At 37.1% G+C, this 12,775-nt stretch overlaps 1 protein-coding gene across 1 annotated transcript in view; it reads left to right on the top strand.

Moving 5' to 3' along the window:
* Positions 1 to 12,451, top strand: part of plppr5a (phospholipid phosphatase related 5a) — a 59,395-nt gene extending 46,944 nt beyond the window's left edge. Inside the window, exons 5-6 of the mRNA NM_001128369.1 lie at positions 1,641 to 1,775; positions 12,422 to 12,451. Of these exons, the coding sequence (NP_001121841.1) occupies positions 1,641 to 1,775; positions 12,422 to 12,451 (165 nt within the window). The remainder of the gene's footprint in view (positions 1 to 1,640; positions 1,776 to 12,421) is intronic.
* Positions 12,452 to 12,775: the final 324 nt, after the last annotated feature.

Below are 12,775 nucleotides of genomic sequence, written 5' to 3'. Positions count from 1 at the left end.
TGCCACTTGAGATCGTCACTTTCAATATGCGCATTCAAGCTGTGGGCCTCCATTGGAAATAATAAACTTGTCTGTGAAAAAGATGTGAAATGTAAAAAGCCCCATAAGGACACCATCATTTGCACAGACATGCTTTGTTGACAAACTACCAATTTTGCTAGCTTGTAGGTTAAATTTTGGGTCTCAGGTGACAGAGCTAAAGATAACAGAGAATACGGTGATTTTTCAAAATAAAAGATTTTTCTAAATAAAGGATCATTTAGTCTCAGATAAAAAAATAAAACAGAATAAGTAATGATTTCTTGTGCGGCCTGGTACAAATTGATCCACGCGCAACAGGTCTGCGGCCCGAGGGTTAGGGATCACTGTTCTAGAGTTAAACAGTTGAGTTTTACCTTTGTAGATCAATTCAACTGATCTCCAGACATGGCGGCAGGACTTTTAGCTTAGTTTACTGTAGCTTAGCGTAAATCATTGAAACTAATTAGACCATTAGAAACTCCCTCAAAATTTTCAAGAGAGTTTCACCAGAATGAGAGTATAGTCCCTTGCCATATCGACCTAGCCTTATTTTCATCCCTCTTCGTACACGATGTAACTAAAGAACCCAGCAGGCCAACATCAAGGTCCAACGTCCAACCTCAAATCAACCAGATATCAATATCTAATGATGTTACAGCTTGACGTTGTGTGGATGTTACCACTATGACATCTATCAGACATTGGATTTTGGTTGCCATACCTGAAGAATAAATGTCAATATTTGACATCAATGTGACGTTGGTTTAAGATGTTGACTCGACGCTGGATTTTGATCACTTTCCAACACAACCTGAAGTCAACCAAATATCAACACAGTTTGACGTCATTAATGTACGTCAAAATAACATTGTCCTTAGACGCTGATTATACATTACATTTTAGTCACCTGACATCAAAACCTAACTCTAAACTATAATTAATGTCTTACAACGTTGTGTGCCTGCAGAGAAAAGTCAACCTTTAAATAGAAAATGAAATAAACTTTTTAAAATTATTTTATACTTATTTATTTATTTATTTATATATATTTTGGAGCTTCTAAATTGCTAAAAAGATTTGCTTCACGTTACAATGAAATCTTGGCTAATAACAATACAGCACATTCCCCAACCTCTCAGACTATCCCAGGGTCATCTTTATTGTTGAACTCTGCTGTTAAAGGGTTAGAAAATAGTAAAGGCAGTACACATGGTGCAGAAAATTAATTCCTCCATCTGTTTAGTTCAACTTAGAGCTCAGGGAGTAGAAAATGCCCTGAGATGTCCTTCGCTGAAACCCTCCCTTGTGCTCCACCGCAGTCTAGCATTGCCTGTAGTGTCTCATTGAGAGTGCTCATTTCAGCCTGATAATGGATGAATCTCCTTCAGGACATGGACTCGCATGTTTCCTCCCTCCTGAAAGAGCACAGAGCCTTTTTTACCTCGGGCAGCAAGTCATGCGAGCGTTTTTGCCCTTTCGAGACTTACATAAATCATCATTTACAGCCGAGAAAAGCAATACACGTGTATGTGAGATACAAAAAAGCCTTTCAGAGGTGTAAAACTTCTCTTTTTCCCTGTCTTTCTTTTTTGTTTTCCCTACGGGTGTTCTGGTTTTAGGTGGTGTGTGTGGTGAAGAATTTCAAAGGGAAGCCCTTACTGAGTGAGATCCCACCAGAGGAGAGTGTATCCAGCGGTCCCATGATCACTCAACCCAGATTGGACCACACTATGGAGAAATACATAGCCTCCCAGGTATTCAACTGGAAGCCCGCATGTACACAAGAATCACTGAACCAGTAGTAAAACTATTAAAATTATTATTTATGGCCCAGTTTGACACTCAGGGCTTAGTTTGAGCAAGTCCTAGGCCTAAGTTAAACTAAGATATTTAAGCAGCTTTTTAAAAATACCTCAGAAAAGCACATTACTGGTGTGTTATCTTGAGACAAAGAAATGACATAGACATATTTGAAGATGTGTCTGTGTGTGATTTTAGTTAAAGGTGCAACAGGTGATTGTCTTAAGAAACAGTTTTTGTTATGCTGGTTGAAAGTGTCTTCATATCCTTATAGCAGTCATTTAATTACAACACAGGCTCATTGTGAATACATACCCCATCTACATTTCTGGAGAGTGCAAATTATGTAGCCAGAGGTATGTCTGACTACATTTCATCTTTAAAATGAATGCTATGGGGTGGTATAACACCGTCACTGGCTTCTGTTCCTTTTTGCACTCACAGCTAAGGGTGTCACGATCCTCCAAATCCTCGATTCGATTACATTTTCAATTCTAAAGACACGGTTCGATTTGATTTTCAATTATGAATAATTAATTAATTAATAACGAATTAATTATTTGTAGCCTACCGTTTAAACTACCTGACCTGCATGGTCTTTGTTTTACCCATAAACATATCATACAGTAAATGAATAAAGGCAAGTTACACACATAATTACCACCTGTCAGAGGGCTGCTCTGAAAAGCTACACGCCACTGTGGATGTCAAATCGTTGTCGTTCTAAAATGCCATTTAAAAACAAAGAGATATTCGTGTAAACAGGGCCTGAGTGTGTACTTTTCACGAGCGGATTTGCAACGGGGGCGGGGCGGAGGATCGCGATGCCGGTGTTGTCTATCGGACAAACCCTAATACGTACATAGCAGAGCTTGCAAAACTGTGTTTTTTTTTGTCGACAACACGAACGTTGTCAACATAACTCACTGGAAATCCAAAATGCTTCCACACCGGCGACTTCATTGAAAGAGGAGAGGGTTTAAGCTCTGTCGACGAGTCTCCTGTGTCTGTCGTTTAACAAGCACTTCAACAAGCGTGTTTTTTTCCCGCTTGGCAAGCCAAGCTGACGTGACATGGGGGCGTGGCAGCATTGACGATTCTATTTTTTTGATTCGATAATCGAAATTGAGCATAAATTTTGATCAACTTCGATTTAAAATCGAAATCGTGACACCCTTACTCACAGCTGACCCCTTATCTTTTTATGGGTGGCTTTTCCACTGTTATCAGTTGACCACAATGATAGGGTTTGGGTTTGGCAAAGAACGGTTCTACAAAGCAGGTAAAACAAAAACAAAAGCCAACAAATAAAATAAACAAGTAAATAACAGGGTGAGAACATGGGTAAGATCTGAAAATGTGGTTCTGAAAACCTGCATTGCTTTTAAAAAAGCTGTCAGTTGGGTTTAGGGAAGGTGGTGGGCAGGTCAATTGGTACTTTTGAAAACGCTATCGGTTAAGTTTAGGCAGAAAGAGCGGGTGCGAATGGCACTCGCTAGAGAAAATTAAGATCTGAAAAAACATACAGAGCAGCCTCTGGTGGATTTGTGAAAACAAAAACTGAAAGAAAAAAAAACATACCTCCTGGAATGTATTTTGCGCTCAACAGAAATGTATGCAGGGGTACGTATCCATAATAAGCCTAGGTTCTTAAATAAGGTATTCCAACAGTATGTATATGTATTTTTATGTTCTATGGAATATGTAGAACCAAGAAAAGTATGTCCTCTCAAAACATTTGTTCTGAACATTGTGATAGGCTGTCTGGCCTGATAACAAAATTTGTAATTGCATACCTCAGCACACACTGTTTGTGCAGTAAGGATTATGTCATTGGCAAGTTCAAACAGAGAATAGCAAGCAAACATCAACAACCTACCTTCTTTAAAGTTTAATATTTGAAATTGGAATTGCTAACTATACTAAAAAAATGTTTCTCTAGTGAATGTTACATGATGTAGTGAGTGATGTTGTCTAGTGCTTTTTCATGCATTTAGGAGGCGTGGCTTTGGTTGTAGATTTGCAGGGTGGGACATAGGCTTTCAGTGCTATCAGGCTTACATTAGTATTTCCCAAGATCTCCTATTGCTCCTTTAGGACAGCTTAAACAGTTTGGCACTGAAAGTCTGATGGTCAGCTCGACAACATATAGCTCAACTGCATTGCAGGTCTCTTAAGTACAAATCTTGACCCATGAACATTTACTGATCTTATCTCACTCTCTCTCCAACTTTAGTTCTTGTCAGAATTGACTGTCCTACTAATAGTAATAAAATGCAAAATATATATATATATTTATCAGGATAAAAGAATAGTTTAAACGTGTCATTTAAGTTGGGACTATCCTTAAAGGGACAGTTCACCCTAAAATAAACATTTACTCACTATTTACTCTCCCTGAAGAGGTTCTAAACATTTATGAGTTTCTTACTTTAAACACAAAATAAGATATTTCAAAAAAGCTGAAAACCTGTAACCACTGACTTCCTTAACAGGAAAAGCAAAAACTATGAAAGTCAATGTTTACAGTTTCCCAGCTTTCTTCAGTATATCTTATTTTGTGTCCAACAGATGAAGGAAACTCTAAACAGGTTTAGAAGCTCTTGAGGGTGAGTAAATGATGACAAAATTTAAAGTTCTGGTTGAACTATCTATTTAAGCCTTGTCTGAGAAACTGGGGAAGAAGTAATGAAAAACTATATTACATTTTCAATATCAAATTACAATATTTTTCCATACAAAATTGCCATTTTAACTTAGATTAGCACATAGAATAGTGTACATCTACAAAAATTTACAGATAAGATTGGGATACCAGTTCTCACATTTAACAGAATACAATTGTCACTTTTGAAGACTAGCACAAAGAATCAGTAAAGATTTAAGTTTCTGCAAGCAAGAAAACCACTACAGAGCTCTTTCCTATAACAAATGAGTATGTGAAGACAAACCCCATTTTATCATGTCGGTGAAGGCAAATGTTTGTAAATCTAATCATGAGAGATGGTTCTGGAAGGTAATTATATATTATTTGATGACTGACTTTTCACGCAGTTAGAAATGTTATTGGTTGGCCAGTTTTTTTTCATAGTGTGATTGGAAAGAGATCAGATGAATGTCTGAATGTCTAAATTTGGATATCTGGATGCAAATTGGATGTCTGAATATCTAAACTACTCCAATTATAGTGTTTATTGCCACAACTATTGGTCCTCTATATGTAAATTATGCTTAATATTATGGATGTATTATGCCTGTAGTGATAACTATATTGTAGACTAGTCTACACTAACAAATGATTGTGTTCTCTTTATTATAAATTCATGATGTAATTACATGATCTGTCACAATTATAAGTATTTCTTCGTGTCATTATCATTATATAGTTGTGGTGTGTTATTTTGTTAGTAGTTAAGACATGTTCAGACCCAATAACTGTAGCAGCTTTAATAGTATGATGATCATTAGCACACTTTTTATTTATGGTTTTACTCCACTTTGAATGTTCGGGCTGTCCAAAATATAAAAGAGTTGAATCTTCATACAGTTTGAATTGATAGTTTTCTGAAACTGAGATCTGAAAGGGCCTCTATTCTAATATGAATGAGCTTCTAACATATGTCTCCTACTAGATCACTCATTTATACTTAAAGAAAAAATGCAAAACAATATGTCAGCTTTATATGGGTCATCTTATGTGTTTGCCTGTGGCAGTTTTTAGTTCTTGCTGCATTACATTTCATCTCTCACTGTTATTCAAGAATGGAAAACCTTAAACAGTATTTTTTTTTAATGAAGGAATTAAAACAATAGATAAAATCACAAGGAATAATGGCTGTTTAATCAACAGTGCTTTCCTTTTAGCTTCTTTTTATTTTATTTATTATTTTTTAAAGTTTTGAACTCAAACATGGGTCACTTGGGTTCGTTACAGAACAATAAAATACTTTTGATGACATCCATCACATAGAACAGCTTTGGACACTGAATATTATGTTCTGAATGTTAAATGTTTTATTCCAAGTAAATCCCATTATTTCTTTTCAGTATGTTCATTTGGCTGCTTCGCCTCAGGCTACATTTTCTTGTATCTGTGTCACAAGAGATCAGAGTTAGTCACTGGGTTTATCTTCCAGTATTTAAAAAAGGAAGAAATGTTCACATGCGGCTGAATGAATGTTTTTGTCATGCTGTTTTAACCAATGCACTGCTTTGGTTGTTGTTTATTTCCAGGTTATATGAATAGTATGTTGTGTTTCAAATGTACAAAACAGATTTTCAATGAAATACCCAAGTCTCCATGTCAATGACTTGCTAAACTAATGCTATTTACATGAAGCCATGCATCTAAGTCCCAGCAGGTTCACTTATATGATTCCTTTATTTTCATAGTCATTTTTCACCACTTATGCCTTAGGCACCCACTGAGAGATAGGTAAGTTTTAGTCAGAATAGGGGATTTTTGTTAGGGAAAAAATATATAATATATCTATATCTAAATCTAATATATCTATATCTATTTAACAGAGAGATTTTTTTTCAGCACATTTCTAAACATAATAGTTTTAATAACTTATTTATAATAACTTATTTATTTTATCTTTGCCATGATGACAGTAAATAATATTTGCTATGTGAAAACGATCCGCACCAAGAATAAAGAGTAACATTGTAACAATTTGAATCCTATTTTTGAACAAAACAATCAATCTACTGGTGTGTAAGCACCCTTAAGCCTGGTTTATAATTCTGCATCAAGTGATCGGCGTGACCCACTGCGCATGCAATGCATGCAGCTGTGCATTCATACCTCTGAGCGCTGTTTCTGTTGCTCTGCAATAGCACTTCCGAAACGCTAGTTGGCAGTAGGGCTGCACGATTCTGGCAAAACTGTGAATCACAATTTATTTTTTATTTTTTTGCTAAAAATCAAGATCACGATTCTTTGTCACGATTCTGTAAATGTAAAATAAAGGTTAATATGATTAGCCTATTATTATTATTGTTTATTCTCAAACATATGGTAAAACAACAATAGAAATTAGGCCTATGTGTAGATCTACTGTTGCTTAAAATGCTAAATTTTGTATTATGGTGGACTTGAGCAGACTTTCAATTTATCCTGTTCGTTAATTCACAGTAAAATAATTACATCAGAATACAACTATTCATAATTGTATAATTGAATTATTATGTTTGAGACATGTGCTTGTCATCTGTCATTGACAACAGTATTAGATCAATATAATTCCATTATATATAGACTAGGGTTGTTATACTGAGATAGTAAACATTTATTTTCATGCACAGCACTTTGTGCTCGCTATAAAAGAAAAAACATATCAAAAGCTTGTCGTTATCATAACTCTAAAATGATGTGCGCACAGGTTTCACTTTCACTTCCTAGAAAAAAAAACGTACATGCAAATCAAACCTCAAACGATCCCTCTGTGCAACAAACTGAACGTTTTTTACAACTATATTACCTGTTATTTACAGCATATGCTTTCCGTGTTCACTAAAGTATGAGTCATTTACGTGCACGCGCGCATTCTCAGCAGTAAACAAACAGTGCGTCAGCTCATGTACGATTTCACGACCGTGAACACATCATAACATGAAGAAAGAAATGACATTTTGGGTGAATTATACCTTATAAATACAGTATGTGATACTTTTAACACCATTTGATGTTGTCAATGTTGCTCTGAAGACTTCTGCAGCCGCCTTGTCACCTTGAAAATATAATTGGCTGAATCGTAGAAAAGCTGAATTAGGATCGTGTGTAGGGTCGAATCGAGATTGTGATCTTTTTCAATTAAACATGCAGCCCTAGTTGGCAGTGATCTGTTTATGTTCCTCTGTGTTGAGTTCTTTTCCTGGTGTTTTGTTTTTATTGAACGCGTCCTTAATGTAGAAGTGGTTTAAACTTGCTTATTTTGAGGCAGGAACCAGCAGACGTGCAACAACTTTAACCATGAGGTGAACACAAAACAAAACTTTTCATCTCGAGCTCCTTCACATATAAACACTCGCTCCAACAGACTTGCGCGGCTCTCGGTTTCGCCCATACTCGTCAGTGCTACCAAGCCGACCAATCACAGAGCTTGCGCTATGCATAGTTGCGACGTGTAGTTATATTTTTTGAGAGGTGCGCGTCAGCGACACCGATGGCCACAGTGAGGGCTATGTGTCCTCACGTAGGCTGCGGCATAGCATACACGTGCGCTTGATGCAGAAGTATAAATCAGCCTTTAGTCATTTAGCACACGCTTTTGTTCAAAGCGAAATACAATTGATAATACACTTAAGTCCTAATTATACAAAAGGAACTGTACAGTGAAATATTGTTGATGATAAAATACTTAAGTCTTTGCAATCTGGCAATCATGAATTGACTCAAACTACTCCAAAATGTATTTAGTTGACTAAAAGAAAAAAAAATACTAAATAAGGTTGCTCAAATATAATAAAAATGATTAAATAACTAAGATACGATAACTTTAATATTCATTTAATCATTTTCTTGTCAGCTTAGTCCCTTTGTTAATCCGGGGTCGCCACAGCAGAATGAACCGCCAACTTATCCAGCACATTTTGCGCAACAGATGCCCTTCTAGCCGCAACCCATCTCTGGGAAACATCCACACACTTATTCGCACACACACTAATACACTATGGACAATTTAGCTTATACCCAATTCACCTGTACTGCATGTCTTTGGACTGTGGGGGAAACCAGAGCACCCGGAGGAAACCCATGCGAACGCAGGGAGAACATGCAAACTTCACACAGAGCCAAGGATCAAACCAGCGACCCGGCGACCTTCTTGCTGTGAGGTGACAGCACTACCTACTGCGCCACTGCGTCGCCTAACTTTAATATAGCTGATAAAATTAAACAAAACTGACTGATTATAACTCTAGTTCTGATTATGTCCATAGTTTTGGTATTCAACACTTAAGCACTTAAGCTTCCATACAATATTCAACAGGTCGTCTGAACCCTTCAGGTCATGAATCCAAAGTCCTGTAGCTGAAAGTGTAGCCTATGACCTCCATTATGCATCAGAATCAACTCAAGTCCCGCCCATCTTTGATTAATAGTTCAATATGACTTCCCAAGATTCATTTCAGATTCATATAAGGGTGAGCCCAGGGGCTCCGTGAGGCAGTTCATCAAGATTACGTGTAAAGCCCAAGACATATGCACCTGCAATGCATGGCCAGCACTCACGCCACAGTTGGTTATTTCAAGGCTACATCATTAATCTTTAAGGTAGTTATTACTTATTCCCAAAACCTTAGAAAGGGGTGAACCAGGTCTTTAGCTTTGCAATAAGACGGAGAGTTAGAAAAGCTACTTTAATATTCCATAAATCTTAAAAAAACTGACACATTTTACAAGAATATGCTGTTTCAATCTTGCTGAAATTTTCAAATAGCACGTTCAGTTTAGTGTGCATAGCTTGCTGACAGTACAATGTCTGTATTTTTACATAAAATATACAATGTAAATACAGGGGTTGGACAATAAAACTGACACACTGGCCAATTTAGTGTTGGAGGTTTCATGGCTAAGCTCACTGCGTACTGCACCAACTGCACAATTAAATGAGAATCTCAACTCTCCTGTTTCCACCAAAACTGTTTATCAGAGCTCCACAGGGTCAATATACATGGCTAGGCTGCTATAGCCAAACTTTTGGTCAATTGGGCCAATGCTAAATATTGGTTTTAGTTGTGCCAGCAGAGAAAATCTTGTGCCGTGGACAATGTGAAACATGTATTGTTCTCTGATGAGTCCACCTTTACTGACTTTCCCACATCTGAGAGAGTTACGTTGTGGAGAAGCCCCAAAAAAGCAAACCACCCAGACTGTTGCATGCCCAGAGTGAAGCATTTGGGTAGATCAGTGATGGTTTGGGCTGCAATATCATGGCATTCCCTATAGGGACAATATTTGTACTAGATGGGCTGTCATTCACCAACTGTCAACTGTCAACACCAATTGATGCTATATTGGCTGCAAAGGAGGCCCTACACCATACTAAATACTGTGGTCCATAACTAGAAGTTTCCTTATACTGTATATGCCTCCGCTAGGGTCATACCAGACGCACAAATAAATAGACACGTGAACATTTGAATTTTCTCACTTCATTCACGCGTCAAATTCAATTAAGGGCTTCTGTCTGCCTGGTGACTCTAGCTTCATTGCTAAATGGCTAACATGTTTTTTTAAGAAATTTACTGTGTTTATGTGCTTTATGAAGACCGAGCCCAGTTTAATGAACTGTTGTCGGTGTTAGTTAGAGGATTTTCCCCCGGGATACCAACAACAGGCGCTATGGCACAATCACGCCCCCATGAGACCAAGCTTCTGATTGTTTAACGCGGCACGAATGTCCGCTTAAGTTTAGATTTTTGAACTTGAGCGAATTTCGTGAAACGCACGTTAACGGCTAATGACAACGACTAATGCTAATGACACCCAGATTTAAGAAAAATGACCCTCTTGCTTGCTTATATTAGATTCAAATCTGGCTATCTGACGATTTTTAACATTAAATGATGATAAAACAGAGGTGATTGTCTTCAGTCCTACTTCTTCAGGCCACATACCTAGATCTGGGCTGCTTATCTGCCTTCAGATCCCCCCCGTGTAAGACAAACAAACATTTCAGTTTGGTTATTGGCTCCTGTTTTAATAACTTCGTTTGCTGTCTAAAGTCAAGCATTTCTTAAATCCCCCCACACTAGAGATGGCTGTCCACGCTTTTATTGTCACGGTTAGACTACTGCAATGCACTTTACTGTGGCATTTTAAAATCTCAAATTTCTCGTCTTCAGTTGTTCCAAAATGCTGCTGCTTGATTTATTTGTAATTGTAGGAAATATGACCACATTACCCCTCTTCTAAGGGGCCTCTATTGGCTGCCCGTCCAATTCAGAATTGATTCTAAAGTGATTTTACTGGTAAATAAATATCTTCATAATTTAGCTCCAACCTATCTCTCAGAGCTTTTGCACTTTTACACTCCTGTAAGATCTCTTAGATCAAGTGATCAAAATCTTCTTTTAATTTCTCAGTCCAAACTGAAACGCAGAGGGGACAGAGCTTTCTCAGTGGCGGGTCCTCTGTTATGGAACACCTTGCCCCTTGAGATTAGAATGGCTCCATCACTATCTATTTTTAAATCACTCCTAAAAATGTACCTATTTAGCTTGGATTTTTAATATTATTTTAATATTCCTTTCTACTGCTTCATTTTTTTTAATTCAGTTGCTTCTCTCATCTTACTCTTATGTTTTTATATTTTGTATTTTTATTTTACTTTGTCTTATGTACAGCTCTTTGGTCAGTCTTGTGACTGCTTTTAAATGTGATTTATAAATAAATGAACTTGAACTTATTTCCATTTCATTGTTTGGGGTTTTGTTTTCCCAAACGTGCATGACATGTTTACTTGTGTTATCTTTGATTAAAATTAAAATTTCTTTGATGATCTGAAACATTAAAGTGTGACAAATATTTAAAAAAAAAGAAATTAGTAATGGGGCAAATACTTTTTTACACCACTGTATATAAACATGGCACCTTTTTGGTTGTTTTCTGGGGAAAAAAAAAGGCCAAAATTACAACATTTTATTTTAAAATTGGAAAAGATCTCATTAGTAGTTTATAGAATATACTAACAATTTTTTTTTACTCAAACTCATAACCTTAATTACCGCTATAAACATTTCTGGAGAGTACCAAATATGTCTCAGGAGCTATGCTTTTTTTTTTTTTTTTTTTTTTTTTTTTTGCAGGTTTTGTTTTCGCTAATGCAGCAGAGGCCGCTGTGTATGATTTTTGAGATCTTAAATATCTCTCGCCAATGCCATTCGTGCCTGCTCTTCTCACATAAATCCACTAGAGGCCACTGTTGACTGACCAACCAACCGATTCCCCCCACTCTCCCCCTTCCCTAAACCCAACCAATAGTATTGTGAAAAGGACCTATTGACCCACCCACCCCCTTCTCCAAACCTAACCGTTTTAAAAAGCAATCCAGAAAAAGAAAGCCCCCTGATTTGTACCATGTTTTTAGATTTTGTCACATTCTCACACTGTTATTTACTTGTTTATTTTATTTTTTGGCTTCTGTTTTTGTCTTACCCCCTTTCTGGAACCGTTCTTTACCAGACTCGAACCCTAGTTCAGGGGTACCCACACTCTGTCCTACAGGGCCGGTGTCCTTCAGTTTTTAGCTCCAACTTGCCTCAACACACCTGCAGGGATGTTTCTAGAAAGCCTTGTAAGAGCTTGATTAGCCAGCTCAGGTGTGTCTGATTAAGGTTGGAACTAAACTTTGCAGGACACCGGCCCTCCAGTGAGTTAAGTGCAGATAAGTGGTTTCGCCGGTTTGGCGAAAAAAGGAAAGGCATCATACAACCTCGTCACGTTCGTTTTATTGACGAAATGCAGCCATACGAAGCTCTGCATAATTTGCAATCTTTAGAAATGTATATTGGGCTACGTTTTTAGAATGAGTCTATGATGTATATACCAGCTGCATTGAGCATATATTAATTGTTTTTCTTTGATTTTCAGAATCCGATCACCTATGCTGAGATCACATGACAGTGAAAAGCCAGCTTGCCAGAATGCTGTGGAAAATGTTGCTGCTCTCCGATGCGACTTCTTACTTTGAGCGCAACGTCGATATGTGCTATTTTTGACACTTTTATTTTCAAGTGTGTGTAAAACGTGTCAATACCTTGTTGTCCTTCTTGTAACTTTGATTTTTTTTATATGGAAAATAGTTACAGTAGGATTGCATCCCCATTTTTATACAAGCATATTATTTTTAGGATTTTTGTGGTTGAAAATACAGGGTATGGAGTGACTCTGTGCAACATGACATCCAACCAAAATGTGTTTCATATATCCTAATGTTTTATTTTA

This window comes from Danio rerio, chromosome 2 (genome assembly GCF_049306965.1).
Source record: "Danio rerio strain Tuebingen ecotype United States chromosome 2, GRCz12tu, whole genome shotgun sequence".
Taxonomy (NCBI): Eukaryota; Metazoa; Chordata; class Actinopteri; order Cypriniformes; family Danionidae; genus Danio; species Danio rerio.
Note: the sequence above shows the minus strand (reverse complement) of the source record. Positions and strands in the feature narration are given on the sequence as shown.